Raw genomic sequence first — 25,725 nt, forward strand, 5'->3', positions numbered from 1 at the left:
AGCAGAATAAAAGTCCGGGCAGTGATAGAATAAGAGTAGCGCGATTAATACACACAATAAATAAATAAATACAAATAAAAAATAGAACGTCAAGGCTTCATGGGTTTACAGGGAATGTTTGAACCGGACAAAACAGTCAGCCAAATGCATTTAATGTCATATAAATTTACTACAAGATCTGTGTGCGTCTTGCCTCCTTCTTGTTAATATGGAAGGCTGTTTTCTCCACAAGATTTAAAAAAATAATAATAAAAAAAACTAAAAGGGTAATTGCAAATTTTAGCTCCTAATTCTGTAATTTTATCTCAACTCTGAGGGGAAAAAAGAGGTATGTGGAAAATAAACTCAGAACTGAGAGACATAAACTCGCAATTCTAATAATTCAATTCTCAAACACTACAATCAAAAAATATTAAATATATGTAATATTCTATATAACGTGCAAATATATATATATAACGAAAAGTAAATTTAAATACACTAAAAAACATTTATGAAAATATAGAAATAAACATATATAAAATAATTATGTAAAAGAAAAATAATATTCATCTGTATATGAAACATTGTATATAATCTAGAAAATTATTATTATATATATAATATTAAAAATACATAATTACATTAAAATACATAACATACAAAAATACATTAAATACCTTTCATAAAATACATTTAAAATACACAAAATATAAAATAAACATAAAATAAAAATATATAATATATATTTACACATTAATAAAATGAGAGATGTAAACTGTAGGGAAAAAATGTAGGGACATAAATTCATAAATTCTGAAAAAAAAAAAAAAAACTAATGTGAGACATAAAGTCCAAATTTAGAGATATAAACACAATTCTGATAAAATTCCTCATAATTAAAAGAATTGTTAGATTAAAAGTCTTAAAAGTAAAACTTCCTTGTGTTTATTTCCTTTTATTTTAATAAAAATGACATACAGTACACTCTTATTTATTTAAAAGAATTTGTATATTTTTTGGCATTTTTGTAATTGTTTTGTGTATAACGCTTGGCCAAAATCGTATTGGCAAACACAGTCATGCCAATACAGTACTTAAATTGAACAGTAATACTCACAGAACTGCTTGGATTTAGTGATAATAGCTTTTTATTGCATTCATCCTCCTGACTCAACTTTAACTTTAATGTACAAAATGAAGTGTGAAACTGTGATTTTAAACAATATGCAAATAAATCAATCAATCAATAAATAAAAATGCCTTGCAAAAGCACGTTTAGCCTATTTATTTATGTTGCAGCAGAATATTTTAATAGAGACTAAATTGTTCAGTTAATTAATATTACAAAATTAATGTTAAAATGAATAAATCTGTGTGCAGTCATTGATATGAATATCTGGATGATCTGATGATCTGAGCCTCTTCCATCGTCTGATGAGACTGAAGAACAGCAAGCGCTTCGTTCACCTGAACACACACACACACATTTCAGAAACAAATCACACAATAAAACAACCAAAGTCGTACAAGCGTGAGCCGACCTTCATGCACAGAGACTGACGGCAGCGCAGCAGCTGCAGCAGCTCCGACTCGTCCGTCTCCAGCAGCATCTCGGTGATTTTACTCGCCAGCGGCCCCACCGCGTCCTGCACCAGCGGGAAGAGACTGCGACCTGCCCAACAAAACAACCTCGGATGAGAGTTTGTCGAAATCAACGGGACATAGTAACTCAGGAGTGAACTTACCAAGCGCCTGCTTTTCTGCTGAGCTGGACACAGATGAGCTCAGACACTCCTGGACCTGAATGTGGACGAGAAACCACACCAGTTATGATATATAATGAATATTACACTGTGCACACACATATAAAAAACTACAGTCAGTGAGTGAGACCTGTTGAACAGTCCACTGCTGCTGCGGTTTGCTTGTGAACTCGTGATGATCGTAAACTTCAGGAGTGTAGATGTGCTGCGGTGCTGCGCTCACGGCCAAACAGAGAGACTGATTCACTGTGATGAGAAAGAAATACATCAGAACTCTCGATGACACATCACAGCTGTTTTGTTTTAATTAATTATAGCAGTTTTTATTGTACTTTTTAATTTTTAAAATGCTTTAGTTTGACATTTTGATTATGTAATTAATTTTAGGATTTTCTATTTAAATTTGATATTTTAAAATAATTAAGTTTTTAATAGTGTGTTTCATTTTGACTTTATTTTAAAATATGTTAATTTCACATTTTGATTATATCATTAATTTTACAATTTTCCATGTGGATTTAATATTTTAAAATGATTTAATTTCACATTTTTATTACATAATTAATTTTAGACTTTTCTATTTTAATTTAATATTTTAAAATGATTTAATTTTTTATAGTGTGTTTCATTTTGACTTTATTTTAAAATATGTTAATTTCACATTTTGATTATATAACTAATTTTAGGGATTTTTTATTTAATATTTTAAAATATTTAATTTCACATTTTGATTACATAATTAATTTTAGACTTTTCTATTTTAATTTAATATTTTAAAATGATTTATTTTATTATAGAGTGTTTATAAATATGTTCATTTTGATTATATCATTAATTTTACGATTTTCTATGTTGATTTAATATTTTAAAATGATTTAATTTCACATTTTTATTACATAATTAATTTTACAATTTTCTATTTTAATTTCATATTTTAAAATGATTTAATTTTTTATAGTGTGTTTCATTTTGACTTTATTTTAAAATATGTTCATTTCAATTTTCTATATTGATTTAATATTTTTAAATGATTTAAATTCACATTTTAATGATGTAATTAATTTTGAGATTTTCTATTTTGATTCAATATTTTAAAATATTTAATTTCACATTTTCGTTATATAATTAATGTTAGAATGTTCTGTTTTGATTTAATATTTTAAAATAATACATTAATTTCATATTTTGATTATATAATTAGTTTTAGGATTTTTTACATTTTAATTTCATATTTTTAAATGATTTAATTTCACATTTTGATTGTATAATTAATTTTAGGATTTTCTATTTTGATTTAATATTTTAAAATGACTTAATTTTATAATAGTGTGTTTGATTTTGACTTTTATTAAAAATGTTAATTTCACATTTTGATTATATAATTAATTTTAGTATTTTTTATTTTTATTTCGTATTTATTTAAAATGATTTAATTGCACATTTTTATGATTAAATTTATTTTAGTGTTAATTTAGATTTTTTTATATATATATAATTTATTATAATTTCACATGTTTTAATTTATATATTACCTCTGGCTTAATGTTTTGTTTTTTGGTTATTTTCCAGGTTCTTTGTATATTGTTTATATATCTATTATTGTTGTTATAGTCTACTTTGTCTATTTTGGGCTGTAAATGTGTGTATTTATCTTTATGTATGTTCAAAAAAAAAAGTGTAATATTTCAATTAATTTTAGCAGTTTTATTTTGACTTTTTAGTTTAAAATGATATATTTTCACATTTTATAATATAGTTAGATTATATAATTAATTTGAGTATTTTTAGTATTTTACAAATGATTTAATTTCAAATGTTTATGATTAAATTAATTAATTTTAGTGTTTATTTAGACTTTTAGTTGTTGTTTTTTGTTTGTTTTTATTTCAAAATAGGTGTTTGTTTGTTTGTTTTATTTTTACATTTTTATGATTTAATTAATTTGGGTGTTTTTCTGATTTGTTTAAAAATATATAATTTATTTTGACATTTTTATTGTTTAATTATTTTAACCAAGTGTTTTATTTTGGTGTGTTTATTTTAAAATGGTTTAAAATTTAATTTTATATATTTGTTATATAAGTGTTATTTTGATTTACTTTTAATTTATTTATTTACATTTGTATAATTAAATTGATTTAAAAAAAAAAACATCTCGTGTATTATTCAAAGATGAAAATCCTGTCATCATTTACTCAATCTCCTGTATGACTTTGGTTTATCCTTGATATGGATTTACATTTGTTTACCTTCAAAAGGAGGGTCAGAAACCCCTCAGTTTTCATTCAAAACATCTTCATTTTTGTTTCAAAGATAAACAAAACTCCACTCACAGTGAGGACTGACGCTCTGTGTGTCCCATTGAGAGCCGAACTGAGGCTGAGTGACGTGATATGAGGAGAAATACGGAACCTGTGAGACAATAACAGAGCTCGTCACGTGTGTCTCTGTGTCAGTGTGTGTATGACGAGAGCGTGACGTGAATCTGGACCTGCTCGGCGTGTGTTTCGTGCTGCTGGCGTCTCATCACGTGCTGCTGGTTGAGCAGAGCCTGACGCTCCTTCTTCCTCTGAGCCAGAGCCACGTATATGGGCTTGGAGTCGATGATGCGGCAGTTCATCTCAGTGATGGCTCTGGTGGCCTCTTCGGGAGACGAGAAACAAACGAATCCGAAGCCTCGGCTGCGGCCGCCGTCTGTCATCACCTGAGCAAACACACTCCTGGATCTTCACATTCACTGGGTTACAGTCAAATAACAACACAACCTTTATCAAACATAAAAATGATCGCAGACTGATTTGTACCTTAGCGCTGGTGATGTTTCCGTACGGAGAGAATTCTCTGAGCAGCCGTTCGCTGTCAACGCTGTCACTCAGATTCTTCACGTACAGATTCACGCCCTGTCAGGAGCATCAAAACACACTCACCACAACCAGAACTAAAACAACTAGACAGTAAAGATCGTAGACAAACTTTAAGTTGGCTTGAAGAAACCTAGCCTGAAAGTTTAAAGTAGTTTTAAAAGCTTGAGGTTTGAAGGTTTCCAGTTTTAACTAGTTTAAAGCAGTTTTAAAGTTAGTGGCTAGGCTACCTGGGGTGGTTGCTAGGGTGTTTCTAGGTTCTCAGAGTGGTGGCTAGAGTGTTACTACCATGTTATTACCATGATTAGCAAGTTATTAGCAGGTTTCTAGCATGTTACTAGCATGATTCTAGCACGATTAGCAAATTAACAGCATGAAAAATGTTACTAGCATGTTGCTAACATAATTAGCTAGTTAGTAACATGTTGCTAGCCTGTTTCTAGTATGATTAACATGTTATTAGCATGTTGATAACATGATTAGCATGTTACTAACATGTTGCTAGCATGATTAGGAAGTTACTAGCATGTTGTTACCATCATTATATAGTAACTAGGATGTTGCTAGCCTGTTTCTAGTATGATTAGCATGTTATTAGTGTGTTGATAACATGATTAGCATGTTACTAGCATGTTGCTAGCATGATTAGGAAGTTACTAGCATGTTGCTAACATAATTAGCTAGTTAGTAGCATGTTGCTAGCCTGTTTATATTATGATTAGCATGTTATTAGCATGTTGATAACATGATTAGCATGTTACTAACATGTTGCTAGCATGATTAGGAAGTTACTAGCATGTTGTTACCATCATTATATAGTAACTAGGATGTTGCTAGCCTGTTTATAGTATGATTAGCATGTTATTAGCATGATAAGCATGTTACTAGCATGTTGTTAGCATGATTAGGAAGTTACTTGCATGTTGCTAACATAATTAGCTAGTTAGTAACATGTTGCTAGCCTGTTTCTAGTATGATTAACATGTTATTAGCATGTTGATAACATGATTAGGAAGTTACTAGCATGTTGTTACCATCATTATATAGTTACTAGCATGTTGCTAACCTGTTTATAGTATGATTAGCATGTTATTAGCATGATATGCATGTTACTAGCATGTTGCTAACATAATTAGCTAGTTAGTAGCATGTTGCTAGCCTGTTTCTAGCATGATTAGCATGTTATTAGCATGTTGATAACATGATTAGCATGTTACTAACATGTTGCTAGCATGATTAAGAAATTACTAGCATGTTGTTAGCATCATTATATAGTTACTAGCATGTTGCTAGCCTGTTTATAGTATGATTAGCATGTTATTAGCATGTTGCTAACATGATTAGCATGTTACTAGTATGTTGCTAGCATGATTAGCAAGTTACTAGCATGATTAGATTGTTACTAACATGTTTCTAGCATGATTAGGAAGTTACTAGCATGTTGCTAGCACAATTAGCTAATTACTAACATGTTGCTAGCCTGTTTCTAGTATGATTAGCATGTTATTAGAATGTTGCTACCATGATTAGCAAGTTACTAGTGTGATTAGCATGTAACTAACATGTTGCTAACATGATTAGCATGTTATTAGCATGTGCTAGCATGACTAGCATGTTTAAACCAGCTAAAACCAGTGTTACTTGCGTTACTTGACTAGTTACTTGAAAAAGTAATCTGATTATGTAACTCGTGTTACTTGTAATGTGTTACACCCAACACTGATTACTATAATGATAGAAATAACTATAACAATAACTAAAACAACCTCAGTGATATCAGTAACTAGAATGATCACTAAAACAACTAGAACTAATTCAATAAGCAGTGCTGGGGGTAACACATTATTACAAGTACATAATCAGATGACTTTTTTCACGTAACTAGTAAAATAACGCGTTACTTTTAATTTACAAGAAAATATCGGAGTTACTTTTTCCAACAAGTAACGCTAGTTACTGATTATAAGTTCTCCTGTTGGAAAAAATCAGGAGTAAGATGTTACTTTAGTTCTAGAATAACTATAACATCAACTTCTACTATAACAATAACAGTAACGTCTGCGATAAATATAACAATAACCATGATGACAACTATAATGACAATAACGATAGTGATAACTAAAACAATTGCTTCAACAATAATTATTTTAACGACAACTATAAAGTTAGTGGTAACTATAACAATAACTTAAGCAATAACAATCGCGATAACTTTAACAATAACTATAGTGATAACTTTACTATGATGATAGCATTACCTCGAACTATAACTATACCAGTGACTATAACGATAACGATCAGCACTCAAACAGCTGACAGTAACGCTCTGTTTATTTTAAGCGCGCTGCATAATGTTCGAGCTCTTTAACTGGGGATTCTGATTGGCTGTCAATGTTTGTATTGTTCATGGATTCTAAAAGTGATTCCAATGATATTGTTATTGTTATAGTTGTGCTGTGGATTCTCCTGCTCTCGTAGAATTAGAATGAGCATTAAAACTTTATAGTTATTTTATAGCAATTTTTGCAGGTGAAATGTGTGCATTTCCAGTTTCAATGGTGGTTCGGTCAATCACATAAATTGACAGCACTGACCAACAGAAAGCTGCTTGCTTTAAAAGCGCCTTTTGTCGCTCCACTATTGACTCTGGACTTTCTCCGAGTCAAATGTCACTAATCCGACCTCTTCTTTGTAGTGACGATGACCTTTAATCAGTGTAATAAAGTGTGGTGTGGTGAGTGTGACACCTGATATCTCATCATGCGCTCCTGCCTGATCTGCTCGAAGTGCCGCTTCAGCTCCGCCTGCCGCTCTCGTCTCTTCTGAGCTCGGCACACGAGCACCAGCCTGCCGTTCAGCTCCGTCCGGTTCAGCTCCTCCACCGCCTTCAGATTACAGCACGCACGTCTTAGAATACCAGTCATGCTTTTAGTGTTAAATCACTTTCACTCTCTCCTCAGTTCACACTGAACATTGAAGTCAAGCGACCTTTAAAAAACAATCCCCCAAAATTTAACTTAACATCTTAAATTGGTTTAAAATTGGTCTTATTCAAAGCCATACTGGCATTTTTACATCATAGTTATGATTTCATAATTTTCCAGATATTTTGATAAGAAATGGGCTTCCATAAATAAAATCTTTAATTCTGAATCTGACTTTTTTTAAATCAAGACTTTTTGTGTTGCAATACTTAATTATATAATAATCATCAAAGCAGAAATAAAAAAGTATATAGGAATGTTACAAAAAAACTAATAACTAAATTACTGAAACTGAAAGTTTCCTGAAAAAATACTAAAATTACATTCAAAAAGGTAAATATAAAAAAAGGAAAAATTGAATTGAAAATATTAAAATTAAATAATAATTCAAACATTTTATGAACTATTTTGTGCTAATTAACAAAAAACAAAAGAATACTAAAATAATAATGCAATAATGAACAATAATTCAATAATTCAAAATAATAAATAATAATGAACAGTAAGATTTTTAATGTTTTTAAAGAATTCTTTTCTGCTCACCAAGCCTGCAAAAACAGTTAAACTGAAATATTTTAACTATTTAAACTATTTTTTCTATGTGAATATCTGTTAAAATGTAATTTATTTCTATGATCAAAGCTGAATTTTCAGCACCTGTACTCTAATTTTCAGTGTCACGTGATCCTTCAGAAATCATTCTAATGTGCTGATTTGCTGCTTAAAAAACATTTATTATTATTATTATGTTAAAAACAGCTGAGCAGATTTTTTTCATGTTTCTTTGATGAATATAAAGTTCAGAAGAACAGCATTTATCTGAAACAGAAATCTTTTGTAACATTATAAATGTCTTTATCATCACTTTTGATCAATTTAAAGCATCCTTGCTAAATAAAAGCATTAATTTCTATAATTTATTTCAGATAAATTATGATCTTTGGATATTTCTTTTCAACAAATAATCTTGAAAAAATATTTTAAATATTGAATATAATAATAGAAAAAATCTTGAGCAGCAAATCAGCATATTAGAATGATTTCTGAAGGATCATGTGACACTGAAGATTAGAGTACAGGTGCTGAAAATTCAGATTTAATCACAGGAATAAATTATATTTTAACAGATATTCACATAACAAACAGCTATTTTAAATTGTAAAAATATTTCACATTTTTAATGTATTTTTAAATTTAAAACACAGCCTTGGTGAGACATTTAAAAAAACATTAAAAATCTTACTGTTCAAAAACTGTTGCAGCTTTCTTTACACAGTGGAAGGGAAATCTTTTAAAATTCATAGTACATTCTATAAGTTTATGGTGCATAGAGCTTCATTTTGGGATGCAACAAATAAAAAAAAACAAATCGGAATATTTGAAACTAGAAAAACACTGCCTAGAATTTTTAGATGCACATGATATTATATCCACACTCCTGTGTAGATGATGCTTTCATTCAGAATCACACACTTCACCGCACTGATCCTCTGCTTTCGTCACTCACCCGTTTGGCATCGCTGTGATTCTCAAAGCTGACGAAACCAAATCCTCTCGACATTCCCTTCTCATCCGTCATGACCCGAACGCTCAGGGTCGGCCCTTAGAGACAAAGAACAGATACAATAAAACGAGAGAAATGCTTCATTCCAACCACATCCACAAATAAACACTCACCGAATTTACTGAAAATCTCCGTCAGCATCTTGTCATCCACATCCTTCCCGAAGTTCTTGATGTAAATGTTCGTGAACTCTCTGTTTCTCGCCTGCATTTCGACCTCACGCTCCTTTTGAGACTTGAAGTGTGAGACGAACCTTGAAGACGCAACACGTCAAACTTACAAAACGCTACTGATGAGTTTAACATGCTGTTAATGGAACTGTTCACCCAAAAAAAATGAAAATGCTGAAAATGGGCATTAAAGATGTACACGAGTTTGTTTCTTCATGGGAACAGATTTTTTTCTCTGCGGTGAATGGGTGCCGTCAGAATGAGAGTCCAAACAGCTGATAAAAACATCATTAAAAATCCATAAAGATGTTTTAACTTGTTTTAGACTACTTGATCTGTGCAGATTTCTACACTTTTTCACGAAAGGAAGCGTTATTGTGGATTATGGACTCATTTATTTTAGTTTAAAATGTCTTGATGAATTTGTTTCAGTTTTTGTCATCTCAAGATGTGAACTGATGGACTGGAGTGGTGTGGATTACTATTGTGATGTTTGGACTCTCATTCTGACGGCACCCATTCACATCCATTGGTGAGACAGTGATGCAATGACACATTTCTACAAATCTGATGCAGAAACAAACTCATCCTAATCTTGGATGGGTGAACTGTTCCTTTCAGTTTAAATAAAGCGTGTTCAGTCTCAACTTACACTTTCTGCTCATTGATCAACATGCCGTTTAATTTCTCGATGGCTTTTTCTGCAGCTTCTTGCGTCTCAAAGTGCACGAACCCAAAGCCTTTCGATCCATTTCCATCACAGGCAACCTTTATGAAAAGAAATGCAGTTCAGTTTCTCCTGTGCTGAACTGAGATCTGGCAGAATGAGGAGACGCTCACTTACTTTGCAGGACAGGATGCTTCCGAAGGATGAGAAGATGTCGAACAGGCCCTCGCTGTCGATGGATTTCTCCAGGTTCTTGATGAAGACGTTTCCCACGCCGCTCTTCCTCAGTGAAGGGTCTCGCTGTGACCACATCAGACGCATGGGTTTACCCCGCATCAGGTCAAAGTTCATGGTGTCCAACACTCGCTCGGCTGGAACGAAACAACACAACAGTGATTCAGATTCATTATGAACTAAATGAATAATTTACATGCAAAGTTTTGTTTTTCTCAATTCCTCACAAAATCAACTTCAATTCCTTCAATCAACATCAAGTTCCAAATTACATCAGAAACTGATAAAACAAACACACTCTAAGTAACATTAACTGGAGCAAGACTGATATACAATTATTTGACCTTCATAATGCATTCGGGTCTGTTTTTGAAAGAAACATAAACATTTCTAAAACAAACAAACAAACAAAACAATATATATATGTAAAATATAAATATAAAATATAAATATAAATACAAAAATAAATAAACAAATAAATGTCTTTTTTAAATGCTGTAAGACCCTGAAAATAAAGATCATTAAATTTTATTTATTTATTTATTTATCCAATTTTTTTGCAATTCTTTGTTATTTTAAGAGATATACGCATTTATTAATTTTAGGGACTGAATTTTCCTGATGAACATGAAATAATAAATGTCAAAAGTTTAATTATAAATTATCTATTTATTTAAAGAATTATTTTTATTGCTTGAAAGAATTTAAAAGCCCCATCCTAGGCTTATTAAAACATTATTATAATTTTTTTATATTTCTTTATTTTTCCTTTAAGACAACGTTTTTATTTAGTTATTTATTTATTTATTTATTTTTCATTTATATATACATATATATATATATATTTTATATATATTTATATATATAAATTTATATTTATTATGTATTCATTATATTTATTTATAATTTATTTATTTATTTATTTATTTATATAGTAAGGGAACAAACTTTTCAAATGCTTTAAGACCCTAAAGGCTTCATAATACATAAACATTTCTATTAAAAAAAAAGCAAAAAAATAAATAAATATATATATATATATAATAAAATATAAATACAAAAATAAATAAACAAATAACTTTTCAAATGCTTTAAGACCCTGAAAATAAACATCATTATTTTTTAATGTATTTATTTATTTACTTCAGATGTTTTGCACCTTTTTATTATTTTGAGAGATATGAGCATTTTTTAAAAATGTGGTTTTGTTTTTGGGTCATTTTGACCCAGCTATGCCAAAAATACTTTTGTAAACTTATCTATAATGTTTTATTACAGTCAGAAACTTTTTTTAAAAAAATAAATTTAGCCTTTTCTCCATATCTCACACATTTTAGGGACTGAATTTTATTGATGAACATGAAAATAAACCATTGCAGCATGAAAAACTGATCACTTTTTTCACTTGAAAGTCAAATTTTGTGCAAGTAAAATTATTTTACTTCGTTTGAAACTTTTCATAGTGTTTTGATAGAAATAAATACGTTGTTTTCATAAATTTTGACTGTTTTTGAACAATTCTGAGTTATAAATTCACTGCAATTTAATGAAATGCCATTCCTGTAGGGTTAATACTGATCATTTTTAAATAAAATGTTCTTTTAAATGACATACAACGACATATTCAAATAAGATTTCACAAAAACAACCACAAAAAACATTTTTGCTGTGGAAGTGTGCTTGAAATTTCGTGCAATTTCTCAATTTCTACTTCATCAAAAAGGGACAATGCAGTAGAAAGCATGGTAATAACATGGTAACTTTGATTTTTCCCGCATTCTGTTATTAAACAGAAGTTGCTGATCAGATGCAATATAGTTTTAGCTGAAAAATATTCAGGCTGTTTAATAAAACACCGATTCTTCGGTCCAAACGGACTCGGAACATTAAAAGAGATTCGATTTTGAACGCATTATGAGGGTTGATTCAAACTTTCCCAAGTTTTCCTCACTGGTCGGGTGATTATTAGTGATAAATGTTGATTTCACATGATGATCTCGATGATCTTACCGTCTGCGGGTCGCTCGAAGTTGACGTACGCGTATCCGAGCGAGCGGCAAGTGATTCGGTCCCGACAGACTCGGATCGACTGAACCGAACCGACCGACCTGAAGCGCTCGAACAGCATGGCTTCAGTCACGTCCGGCTCCAGATCGCCCACATACAGCGAGCTGCTCAACATCATCTTCATCAAACACATTCAAATATCGATGAATGATCGATGCAGAACTCAAAGCATCCGAGATTCAGTCTGAAAAACGCCTGTAACGATCAACGAATCGGATTTAAAAGATTCATTCAGATCGTAAATAAACATTCCGGTTATGATCTGCATCATTCACGCTTTGTACTGCATGTATGACAGATTTATTTCAAATATTAGTTTTTATAATATTACAATGTACTAGAAATAAACATACGAAGTTTTGAAGCAAATGTTTTATTGAATCATTTAAGAAACTTTTATTGTGTTGCGTTGTTTTTCTTATGGACGCGACTTTTGTTACGAGGTGATTAAATATTTTTGTGGAATTTTGTGTTCCACTAAATAATAATAAATATCATAAGTTTAATTATAAATGATCTTTTTAATTAAAGACTCATTTTTATTGCTTGAAAGAATTTAAAAGCCTCATCTTAGTCTTATTAAAAGATTATTATCATTTTTCATCTCTTTATTATAATTTCTTTATTTTTATTAAGGCAACGTTTTTATTTTTATATATATATATATATATATATATATATATATAATTTATTTAAATTTATTATATTTATTTATATATTTATATTAAATTATATTTATTTAGATTTTATTGATTTATTATGTGTGTATATATATATATATATATATATATATATATATATATATATATATATAATTTTTAATTGTACATTTTTTTAGACTATTTATATTTTTTTTATTTAGTTTCGATAAAGCCTTTAAAATAACTTAATTAAAATAAACAAATGTTGCCTTAAAGGAAAAACAATAAATACATTTAAAAATAAATAAATAAATCATTTTAAAAAAATAATAAAAATCTATCAAGACTAAGATGGGGCTTTTTAAATAATTTATATATATATATATATATATACACATATAATTTATTTAAATTTATTATTTATTATTTATTTATATTTATATTAAATTATATTTATTTAGATTTTATTGATTTATTTTTGTAAAGTCTTGTTTTTCCTTTCTTTCTTTATTTTTATATATATATATATATAATTTTTAATTGTACATTTTTTTAGATTATTTATTTTTTATTTATTTAGTTTCGATAAAGCCTTTAAAATAACTTAATTAAAATAAACAAATGTTGCCTTAAAGGAAAAACAATAAATACATTTAAAAAAAAAATATATATATATATATATATATATACACACACACACATTTTTTATTCGACAAACAAAACATTATTTTTTACATTTTATACACACATTTTAAGCCCTGTTATAGTCTGCATTTTTATTTTTATTTATTTAGCTTATTAAATCATGTTTCTCTAAGTTTTTTCTTTATTGATTTACTATTTTAAGTGCTATTTTAAGTGAACTATTTATTTTCATATCAATTTCATTACATATATATAAATCAAAGCAAATTATTTATTTGACACATTTTTATTGGTTGAAATATTTTTAACCCTATCTTGGTCTTATTAAAGATGCATTTGGAAAGTTTTTTATTAATTAATATTTTTCTTTCCTTGCTCCTTGTACACAGAATAACAGTGAACATGTGTGTCCCGACACGTTGTTTGGAATGTAAATATTTATTAACACTTTACAGAATCAATTTCCCCATTTCAATAGCAAAATATGACAAAAAAATCAATCTGTAACAGTAATAAATAAAGTGAGTCACTGAGGTGTGTTCTGGTAGTGTAACAGCAGGTGGCAGCAGAACACAAACCCCTCATGTCCAATCTCAGCACTGACTGTCTGTCAATCACACGTATCCCAGCATGCTCTGCTCCTAGAGTCCTGAGTGGTCTGATCCGCAGCTTTCATCAGTATCGGCTGTGTTCGTCTGTGGCCGTGACTATGACGTCCATCCAGATCCTCATGGCTTCAGCGCTGTGAGCCACCAGGAAGAACAACCGCTCGTATGTTTTCACGCAGAACGTCAGACTGGGCCGCGGAGACTGAAAACGAACGAGAGACGCGTTAATACATCCGAAATGTGATTTAGAGAAATATTAGTCAGGGTTAGAGTTTGGAACTCACGGTTGTAGCTGTTCGCAGATGATCGTAATAAACCTCCTCGATGGCCTGGAAGTAAATCACACCTTTGAGTTTCTTCTCGTCGAGTTCTGAGGAAACAACGAGAGGAACGGTGAGATTTCAGTGAGACATTCATCAGATTTCACGTTCATATTAGTGTGACGATCATCGGTTGTGTTCACCGGTGTAGTAGGCCAGTCTCTGGTGGTCCAGATCGAAGATGAACCACCTCCTCCTCCACGTCTTCACTCGTCCTCCGCGTTTGGTCAGAAAGCCGCCGCACCGCCGGGCGGACAGGTTCACCCCCATACAGCCCGCCACGTTATGACCCAGAGACTCCACGTGAGCCCGCAGGTCAAAGTTCACCGTCAGGGACAGCGGGACGCCCTGCTCAAACACAAAAACACAACCAACTTCAGCTGCAGTTAAACATGGGATTCGTACAGATGCTGTCAAACGACATTTCAAGCACTACTTCATTGATTTTCAAGGACTTGAACCTCATTTATCAAACAATGTCTGCTCTTTTACATTCTATAAAAACATAAACTGATAAATACAAAAGCAATAATAAAACAAAAAATAAAGCAAAGCACATGCAAAGTATACTACACTTTCACTATAGTAAAACCATGATTCATTTTCTTAAGGGATTTGTATTTGCGTATACTTTATTTCTTTTTTCTTTGTTTTGTTTTTATAACTGTACTGCCTTAATTGTTTGAGGATTTCTATGGTTTAAGACAAAAAAATCTGGAAAAAAGATTCAGAAGTCCCGATCTGAATCAAATGACTCGCGATTAATTGACTATGAATCAAATGACTCGCAACCTAATTCAAACGACTCGCAATTCGCGATCCGAAGTCTCGATCTGAACCAAATGATTCGCGATTCGCGCTTCGAGGTTGCGATTTGAATCGAATGACTCTGAATCAAATGTCTCGCGATCTGAATCAAATGATTTGCGCTCCGAAGTCCCAATCTGAATTAAATGATTCACGATCCGCGCTTGGAATTCGTGATCTGAATCAAATGATTCACGATCCGCGCACCGAAGTGTCTGAATCAAATGCCTCACAATCAATGACTATGAATCAAATGACTCGCGACCTAATTCACAACTCGCAATTCGCGATCCGAAGTCCCGATCTGAACCAAATGATTCACGATTCGCGCTTTGAAGTTGCGATTTGAATCCAATGACTCTGAATCAAATGTCTCGCGATCTGAATCAAATGATTCACGCTCCGAAGTCCCAATTTGAACTAAATGATTCGCGATCCGTGCTACGAAGCCGCGATCTGAATCAAATGATTCGCGATCCGTGCTCTGAAGTCCTGTTCTGAATCAATTGATTCGCGATCCCCGCTCCAAAGTTTTGAATCAAATTACCCGCGATCAAATGACTTGCGACCTAAATCAAATGACTAGCGATTCGCGATCCACGCTCTGAAGTCCTGATCTGAACCAAATGATTCGCGATTCGCGATCCACGCTCCGAAGTCCCGATCTGAATCAAATGATTCGCGCTTCGCGCTTCGAAGTCGCAATCTGAAACAAATGACTCTGAATCAAATGACTCGCGATCAAATGACTCTGAATCAAATGACTTGCGACCTAATTCAAATGACTCGCGATTCGCGATCCGTGCTCCGAAGTCCCAAACTGAACCAAATGACTCGTGATTCACAATCCGCGCTCCGAAGTCACGATCTGAATCAAATGACTCACGATTTGAATCAAATGATTCACGATCTGAATCAAATGATCTGCACTCCAAAGTCCTGATCTGAATCAAATAATTCGCAATATGAATCAAATGATTCACAATCTGTGGTCCGAAATGTGAAATTGAATGGCTCTTTTAATTTGATCTGGTTTTTGCTAGTGAATCGCTTGAACTGAATGATCAAAGTCATGAGTTTGAATCATTCAGTGCAGTTCCAGTGTAAATGACTCACTCAATTGATTCTGTTCATCTGTTCCTCTTTTCACATCTTCAGTCATGTTTACACAAATATGAATTTTGCGTGAAACGATGTGTTTATTGAAAAATCTATTTTATAGATACCATGTCTTTCAATAATTCAAGCACTTTTCAAGCACCTCTTCAGGAATATTGCTATTTTCAAGGGTTTTCCAATTTAAAAATGGTCAAATAGATGAAACCGAGCACTCTTATTGACTCAACGCATCATTAAATAAGCCAAATTATTATTTTAAGTAATCCACACCACTCCAGTCCATCAGTTCACATCTTGAGAAGACAAAAGATGAAACAAATCCATCATTAAGACATTTTTAACTAAAATACATTGAGTCCGTAATCCAGAACAACACTTCCCCCAGTGAAAAAGTGGTCTGGTCTGAATCAGGAGAGAAATCTGCACAGATCAAGCACCGTTTACAAGCCCAAACAGCTTTAAACAAGTATGTTTGTGGAGGAGATGGACTTTTTCACTGGAGGAAGTGTTGTTATGGATTATGGACTCAATGTATTTTAGTTAAAAACATCTTAACGATAGGTTTGTTTCATCTTCTGTCTTCTCAAGATGTGAACTGATGGACTGGAGTGGTGTGGATTACTTGTGGATTATTGTGATGTTTTTTTCAGCTGTTTGGACTCTCATCCTGACGGCACCCATTCACATCCATTGGTGAGACAGTGATGGAATTACACTGTTTCTTTAAGCAGTCTCATAATCATCTGAAGTACCTCCAGGTTCTTGTGTGTTGAGTTGATCTGCAGTCTCTCCTCAGCCTGCGTCTCTAGTTTGGCTGCGTCTGTCTGCATTTTCAGAGATTCCTGCTCGTTCTGTCGCCGTTGTTCTGCCAGCAGCCGCCGCTGCCGCTCCTCCTGCATCCAAACACAGACGGGAAACCACCGTCATGACTGATTCAGACCGCTAGTTTGGTTTTATTTAGAAGTGTTCTCATTTTTGGAAACAAATGTGCCTTTCGAGGTTAGATTTAATCTCAGACTTCTTGTTTCACTTTCACATCACTGTGTGCTAATTGAGTGTGAAACAGGATTGCGTGTAGGAATATTGCTTATCATGCTCTTCATTTCTAATGTTGCTCATTTCATGTTGCAAGCAGTGAAGCTCAATTAAATATATTTTTGAAATAGAAAGTATTTTTAATTTCAACCTTCATATACCAAAATATATTTCTACATTTATTTCAGGAGCAAGAAAATACATTTCCAGTCTTACAGTAACCTACATTTACACTGAATACAAATGTGGATGGCCTACTAGAGCTCAAAAATAGATTTATAATGATTTAATAATGTTTAATATTATTATATAAGGCAATAGTGCATTTATGTTGAAAATTTTAAATGATGTTCCTTGTTGAGGTTTTCTTTAAATGTGTTGTTTTTCTTCAAATGTGTCATGTGAATGCATTTTCTTAGACTGAAATATATTCATAAAAAATAGACAAAAAATGGCCAAAAAAAAAAATACAGATAGAAAATATATTTATGTAAATATATTTTTGACAATATTTTAGCAAATATATTTTGTGTAATTTTTAAAATATATTTTAAATGTTTAAATACAGTGTCCAAAATATACCAGAAATGAAATAAATAAATAAATAAATAAATAAATAATAATAAATAAAACACTGATAAAAAATATATTTACATAAATATATTCTGAACAATATTTTCACAAATATATATTTTTTTCCATCTTTTGTCTAATTTTAAAAATATGTTTTTAAATGTTTAAATATAGTGTCCAAAATATACAAATGAAAATTAATTAATAAATAAATAACTGCTAGAAAATATATTTGCATTACAATATTTTGAACAATTTTTTTGTATCATTCTTAAAATGTATTTTAAATAATTAAATATAATGTCCAAAATATACAAAAAAAACCAGGTAGAAAATATATTTACATAAATATATATTTAGCAAATATATGTTTTGCCCATTTTATGTATAATTTTTAAAATAAATTTTAAATGTTTGAATATAATCTCAAAAATATACATTTTTTTTAAAAATAATAATAATAATATTTTCAATAATAAACATTTTCACAAACTTTTGCCCATTTTTTGTATAATTTTAAAAATATGTTTTTAAATGTTTAAATATAGTGTCCAAAATAGAAATAAAATTTTAGCAAATTTTTTTTGTATCATTTTTAAAATGTATCCAATAGTGTCCAAAATATACAAAAAATGCAAAAATAAAAATTAACTGGTAAAAATATATTTACAGTTGAACAATATGTTATCAAATATATATTTTTGCCTATTATTTGTATAATTTTTAAAATATATTTTAAATGTTTAAATATAATGTCCAGAATATACAAACTTGGTAGGAAATATATTTATCATATTTTGAACAATGTTTTATCCAATATATGTTTTGCCCATTTTTTATATAATTTTAAAATAGTTTTCAAATATATATATATATATATATATATATTTTTTTTTTTTAAATATACAATTTTTTTGTAACTCTTCATATAATATATTTTATTCCTCATGTGTTTTGGCAGTCAGATCAGTGTTGTGTCAGTCTGTAACTCACTCTTTCCTTCAGCAGACGTTCCCGCTCCGCTTTGGCTTCCCGGAGTTTCCTCTCGATCTCCACCAGATCCAGGAGGCTCTGTGGGCTGTAAAGACGAGACGTCACATGATCATTACTTAAAGAAATACTTCACAATAAGCTTCCATTAGTTAACCTAAACCAACAACAAAACTTTTATTAATCATAGCTCATGATAATTAATACATTAATAACATCAAAAGTTGTGTCTGTTAATATTATTTAATGGACCTGAGCAACATGAACTAACAATGACAAAGATGACGAAATACTGTAACAAATGCATTGCTCATTGTTATTTAATGCATTACTAATGAGATCTAATTGTAACGTGTTATCAAAACAACAACCGTGTCATTGTTTATTTTTTACTCACAGCACAGCTGCTATGCTGCTCTTTAGTAAAACAAAAAAATAACATACACATTATTTCCAAGCAGCTTTGACCATAAATCATGATGTTATGTTTATAATATCTTAATATCTTCATATAGATAGAATAGTATATATTATAATATAAAGGTGATATAACAATTTAAGCCATTACTGTCTGAAAAGTTTGGTTTATTGATTAGTTTACACTAGTTTAAATATGAATGATTTTTGGGTCAATGTCATTTTATTACAATTAATGCACTATTATAGTTTTTATTAATATTAGAGTTTTATTTTAATATTTTTCATTTTATTATCATTTCAGTTAAAAATTTTTTGTCATTTTTAGCATTTTTGAAAAATATATGAGTAGCAATATTAATATGCAAAATGACAATGCAATATGTAAAACAGCAATTTATTTAATTTATGCAAAAATGCAAATCAAAAGCATTTTTAATGCTTTATAGTTGCAAATTTAAAACGAAAATGTCTTACCCAAATTGATTCGATATGTTTAACATGTCCAAGCAAAAACTGAAACAAAATAAACATTTGCATTAATGCAATCCCACATGTCCTACTCCTAAATCTAAATGATCAGTTTTTGCTTAGACATGTTAAAGGGGTCATCGGATGCCCATTTTCCACAAGTTGATTTGATTCTTTAGGGTCTTAGTGAAAAGTCTATAATATACTTTGGTTAAAAATTCTCAATGGTTGTGTAAAACAACACCCTTTTTACCTTGTCAAAATCAGCTCTGCAAAAATCATCTCATTCTAAGGGGTTGTTCCTTTAAATGCAAATGAGCTCTGCTCGCCCCGCCCCTCTCTTCTCTCTGTGGAGTGACGAGCTTGTTTACTTTAGCCGCATTTAGCTGCATTTAGCCGCTAAACTTGCTTACTAGCACATTATTAAGAAAGACGATCGCAAAGATTCATAAAAAAAAAACCCTTATACTCACTTCTGCTGTAAGTGAAGCTGGATCACGAATGATTCGCGTGAACACAGACGGATATATGTAGATCGGGAGGCGCATTCCCTTCACAAACAAACGTAATCCACTGCATCTTCAGCGGCTCAGATGTCGGGAGTAAATGACGACCACTATGTTCATTATTACATCCAGCAACACAACACCTCAATCACTCAATCGAGGATATTCTTGTCTAACTTACATCCCTGCTCCGGCATCAAAACATGGAAAGTTACTGGACTGTCACAGCTGATCTGAGGTAAGACGCTCATGTCAATCAACTATTGTGGGAGTGTCCTCTGTGGGTGTGACGCCACAACGACAGGCATCTGAGAACGGCTCGATTTGAAAAAGGGAATATTATTTTTACAGATTAATTAAAAACCACTGCATGGATTTTTATCATTATAGGGTAGATTTGTACATACACTGACAACACACATTAATGTTCAAACAACATGAAAAAGTGAACTTAGCATCTGATGACCCTTTAAACATATCAAATCAATTTGGGTAAGACGTTTTCATTTTCATTTTGCAACTATAAAGCATTAAAATGTTTTTGACTTGCAATGTTGCATAAATGATATAACTGAATTTTCATTTTCATCACTAAATGTTGCACATATGTGTGGGAAAATGTAAATTTAAATACAGAAATACATTGCCGTTTTGCATATTACATTTCAGATTTGGAAAATGTAGTTTTATATATTTTAGTAAATGACAATGAGAAATGCTGCCTTGGAATTAGTTTCAAAAATTTTTTTTTTGTAATTTACAAAAATGTTTTGTTTGTTTTTTTTAGTATGGTATTAGTTTTAGTTAACTATAACCTGATTTTAGTCTGTTTCTTACAAATCCTTCAGAGCAGAACATGAGTCATATGCACTAATGTTATGGTGTTTTGTAATCATATTTGAAATCTGACATTTCTGGTTATGGATTATTAACTGTTGTTGTATGAAAACAAGCTGCATTAAAGTAGCTTAATCTGCTATTGTGTTCCACATTATAAAAAACAGCTTACAGGTTGATTTCTGGTAACTACTGTTCTTATGATTTGACATCATTCCACCCACACTGTTTAATGCATTTACACACACACCTCAGTTTCGTACGACTCAAATAAAAGAGTTCTCACCCCCACACACACCTGTTCCATGACTTCCTGTACAGGTGATTATCACATCGTTATCACATGTTCCTGCTCACCTGGGCGCGCGAGAGGTGCCGGCGCTGTTGCACGGCGTGTGCGAGCCGTTCCCATCGGCCTGCGCTGCTGATCTCAGCCCATTACAATGTCCATTACTCAGTCTGTGGGCGGGATGAAGAAGGCGAGGCGACGGAGCCTCTGAGGTTTGTCTGTCCGGAGTCATTCGCACCAACACTGACAAAAACAACGGGACGCGTTATTAAACACTTACGTAATAACCATCCTAAATCAGGGTCATGAAATCTGGCTCGTGAGACGCAAACCCTGATCAAACTCATCTACCTGTGTTTATCTCATGATCCTGAAGACATTGATGTTCATGCTCAAGTGAGTTTGATTAGGGTTACAGCTAAACTCTGCAGGAAAGTGGATCTCGTGAGCTAAACTGGAGGACGGTTTACCAAAGTATTGAAATTCTTGAGGTTGTTCCAAACCTAGAATGTGTGTAACCAAACAGTTTCTGCTCCCCACTGATTTTCATTATATTTTTTAGACCGTAGGGTGGAAGTCAATGGGAACTGAAAGAGTTTGGTTACTAACATTCCTCAAAATATTGTGCAGTAAAGACAGAAAGTCTAACAGGAACACTCCCTTTAAAATAATAAATCAAAATGTTTAATTATATATATATATATATATATATATATAGCATGGGTATATTTGTAGCAATAGCCAAAAATACATTGTATGGGTCAAAATTATTGTTTTTTCTTTCCAAAAATCATTAGGATATTAAGTAAAGATCATGTTCCATGAAGATATTTTGTAAATTTCCTATCATAAATATATCAAAATTTAATTTTTGATTAATAATATGCATTGCTAAGAACTTTATTTGGACAACTTTAAAGGGGATTTCTCAATATTTAGATTTTTTTTTAGAGGAAAAAATCTGAAAAAATGAAATTACATTTTAAAAATCGCTTTATGACAATAATGAGAATTACCATTAAAAATAATATATATAAGAGGAAAAAAAAATCTGAAAAAATGTAATTATATTGTAAAAATCATTCTATGACAATAACAAGAATTACCATAAAAAAAAAAAATTATATATATATATATATAATATTAATATATATTATTAATATATAAATTAAATTATATTTTAAAATTCATTCTATGACAAGAATGAGAATTACCATTAAAAATAATGTGGAAAAAAATATTTAAAAATATATTGCACTGCATTAATGCAAGATAAATGCTAATTTGATATATGTATTTTGAAAAAAAATTAATTAATTTTAAAAATCATTTTATCACAACAATTAGAATTACCATTATTGTGTAAGAATGAAATCATAAAATTAAAAAAAAGTAGGTTGTTTCATTTTTCTTTCGATTTAATTGAGAAAAGTGACTTGCACTTTGTTATTTTTGACCTAAGCTACTCAAAAAACAAATTAAAAGCAAATTAAACATAAGCAACATTATTAGCAGGATGTGTGATGAAATGACATTCAATCACAATCTCATTTGACATCTTATTGGCTTGTTGTTTGTTCAACAAATTTGTTTTACTATTTGTATTAACACACAGCGATGTCTCGACCTGTATGCGACACACACACACACACACACACACACACACACACTGTTTACTTTGGCAACTGTAGCAGCTCAACAGAAATTCTCTATAACATCATTTGTAGTCCTGGAAGTATTTTTCCCATCATCATTTTAACAGCAAGTGCAATAAAAAGAAGTCACGTCCCATAATTCAATCATTACCTCATAAGATTTCACATCGACTCTTTTGTTTAATGATGATTCATAACGAAGCACACACACCTTCACACCAGGGTGATTATCGTTAACTACAACTAAATCCAAAAACCATAAAAAAAATAAATAAATAAATACAAAAAAAGTAAAAAAAAAAAATAAATAAATTATATAATATATGTGTGTTTATATATATATATATATATATATATATTTTTTTTTTAAATATACATATATATTTATATATATATATATATATATATAAACACACATATATTATATAAATTTTTTTTTTCGTGTGTTTAAATGTTTTTAGGATTTTAATTTTGAAAAAAAAAATCTGAAATCTGAAATCTAAATAAATCTGAATAATCTAAATAAATCACTTGAATTAACTATTTGAAATACAATAAACTTTAACTAAAATTAAATAAAATATTAAAAACTTAAACATATTAAATAAAAACAAATAAAAATAAAATGAAAAAATGACATAACAAATAAAAATAATAATAATAAATTACTAGAACTAATTAAAATGAAAACGAAAATAAAAATATAAAAACAAAACCCATAAGAGTATCACAATGACACTAAAAAAACAGTGGTTCAGTCAGAGACTTCTTCAGATTGATTGATTTCCTCATGAGATGAATGGCTGTCAGGAGTGTGAATGACGAATAAAAGCAGAGCCGTGTCTGAACAGAGATCGCAGCGGCTCCACTGGCTTTTCCAGTATGTTCCAGTAAGACGACACGCCTCAATCCAGAGGAAAACACTGACGAGCGCTTTCACAGCTAATCAGCCACGACACGCAGGATCGTCGGGACGCTCGGCTGTTTGATTGTTTTGCATGTCGTCTTGCACAACAGTGTTGCTGTTTGACCTACTTACAGTCTGACGCCAGTTAAACCGCATTTCGGCAGGTATTTGTGTACAAGTGAACATTGTTTTCGCCTGATTGGTTTGCTCACCTTGCGCAGAGAGCGGCCTGTCTGTGATTTTCCTGTGCGAGCTGCGTCTGCGGGGCAAACTGGACGAATCCTTCAGCGATTCCTACATGATGTTGAACACAGTCACGAGATCAGATGAATCTCATCAATCACTGCTGTTTGCATGTCAAACCCTCACATGCCCACACTGTACCTGTGCTGCTCTGTGAATGGTCAGAGGACTGTGTGACATCACACAGGGGGTGGAGCCTGTGATGTTGGACCAATCGGTGAGGGGCTTCTTCTCTTTCAAAATCTAGAAAGGCAAAGGTTCTTGATGTTTAGTGTGTGAGTGAGCAATGCTGTGATATTAGCTAAATAAACAGGAAACATGCTACAATTATTAAAATAAGACATAACCAAAACATATACATTTATACAAGAAGGAGGCTGTGTTCCAAAATTAAGTGCACTGCCATGCTGTCTACATAGGCATCAGTTGAACTGTTGCTGTTATAAAATCCTAAATAAATAAATAACAAGAAAGGCTAATAAATGATAACAAAATTAAATTAAAAAAACTAAATAAAAAAGAGCAGCTAAAACACAATAAAAAAAAAAAACTTTTAAATTAAACTAAAATTAAAATGGAAAACAAACAGAAACAAGATAATTATAAAAATCTTACATAATAATATAATATAAAAATAACATATACTAAAACTAAAAATAATTTTATAACTAATATAAAAAAAATATCTGAACATTAACAGTTATAAATAAAATAAAATAAAACGCAAACTTATTTTATTTCAGTTTAAACAAAAGTCTAATTTTTGTTCAGTAAATAAAAAAAATCGTGTAGTAAATAAAAAATAATTAGACACTAAAACTAAATAACATAAAAAATATGTTTTTTTAATTAATGCAAAATATTAATAGATACTAAGATAGTACAGTAACGATACTTAAATAACACCTTGTTAATAGACTTAAAATATTAAAACTAAAAATACTTCAAGATTACATTAATTTAAATAAATAAATAGATCAAATCTTATATAATAATATAATATAACATATACTAAAAATAAAAATAACTTTATAACTAATATAAAAAACTAAAACTAAAAATATTTAAAAAATTAAACATTAATTGAAATTTTCGGATCGTTAACAGTTATAAAATAAAATAAAATAAAATAATACTAAAATTAAAAATACTAAAAAAAATAAAGAAATAAATAGATAAAATCGAAAAATCTTATATAATAATATAATATAAAATAACACACTAAAACTAAAAAATAACTATAACTAATGTAAAAAACTAAAACTAAAAATACTAACAAAATTAAGAAATTGAAATTATCTGAATATTAATAAAATAAAATAAAATAAAATAATACTAAAACTAAAACTAAAGATACTAAAAAATTACAT

At 30.6% G+C, this 25,725-nt stretch overlaps 2 protein-coding genes across 5 annotated transcripts in view; both read right to left on the reverse strand.

The window, feature by feature from the left end:
• Positions 1-1,112: 1,112 nt before the first annotated feature.
• Positions 1,113-12,522, reverse strand: LOC127178170 (polyadenylate-binding protein 1-like). Its single transcript, XM_051130876.1, has 13 exons — positions 12,236-12,522; positions 10,169-10,362; positions 9,977-10,092; positions 9,268-9,407; positions 9,098-9,192; positions 7,354-7,491; positions 4,550-4,645; positions 4,237-4,449; positions 4,079-4,157; positions 1,876-1,991; positions 1,728-1,782; positions 1,524-1,654; positions 1,113-1,449 (listed from the first exon to the last, which is right to left on the reverse strand). The coding sequence occupies exons 1-13, from the start codon at positions 12,423-12,425 to the stop codon at positions 1,363-1,365; spliced, it is 1,650 nt and encodes a 549-aa protein (XP_050986833.1). The 5' UTR covers positions 12,426-12,522; the 3' UTR covers positions 1,113-1,362.
• Positions 12,523-13,885: 1,363 nt separating this feature from the next.
• LOC127178166 (pleckstrin homology-like domain family B member 3) overlaps positions 13,886-25,725 on the reverse strand; it is a 33,964-nt gene continuing 22,124 nt past the window's right edge. For 2 of the 4 annotated variants that reach the window (XM_051130867.1, XM_051130868.1), the window contains exons 10-17: positions 24,497-24,598; positions 24,325-24,406; positions 21,619-21,793; positions 19,034-19,118; positions 17,185-17,325; positions 14,650-14,854; positions 14,471-14,556; positions 13,887-14,388 (exon numbers count right to left, since the gene is read on the reverse strand). In XM_051130867.1, coding sequence (XP_050986824.1) covers positions 14,254-14,388; positions 14,471-14,556; positions 14,650-14,854; positions 17,185-17,325; positions 19,034-19,118; positions 21,619-21,793; positions 24,325-24,406; positions 24,497-24,598 — 1,011 coding nt within the window. In that variant the 3' untranslated portion in view covers positions 13,887-14,253. Of the gene's footprint in view, positions 14,389-14,470; positions 14,557-14,649; positions 14,855-17,184; positions 17,326-19,033; positions 19,119-21,618; positions 21,794-24,324; positions 24,407-24,496; positions 24,599-25,725 lie in introns of all 4 variants that reach the window. The other 2 variants (XM_051130870.1, XM_051130869.1) reach the window with 2 other exon arrangements.

The sequence above is a fragment of the Labeo rohita genome, chromosome 16 (assembly GCF_022985175.1).
Source record: "Labeo rohita strain BAU-BD-2019 chromosome 16, IGBB_LRoh.1.0, whole genome shotgun sequence".
In the NCBI taxonomy this organism is placed as follows: domain Eukaryota; kingdom Metazoa; phylum Chordata; class Actinopteri; order Cypriniformes; family Cyprinidae; genus Labeo; species Labeo rohita.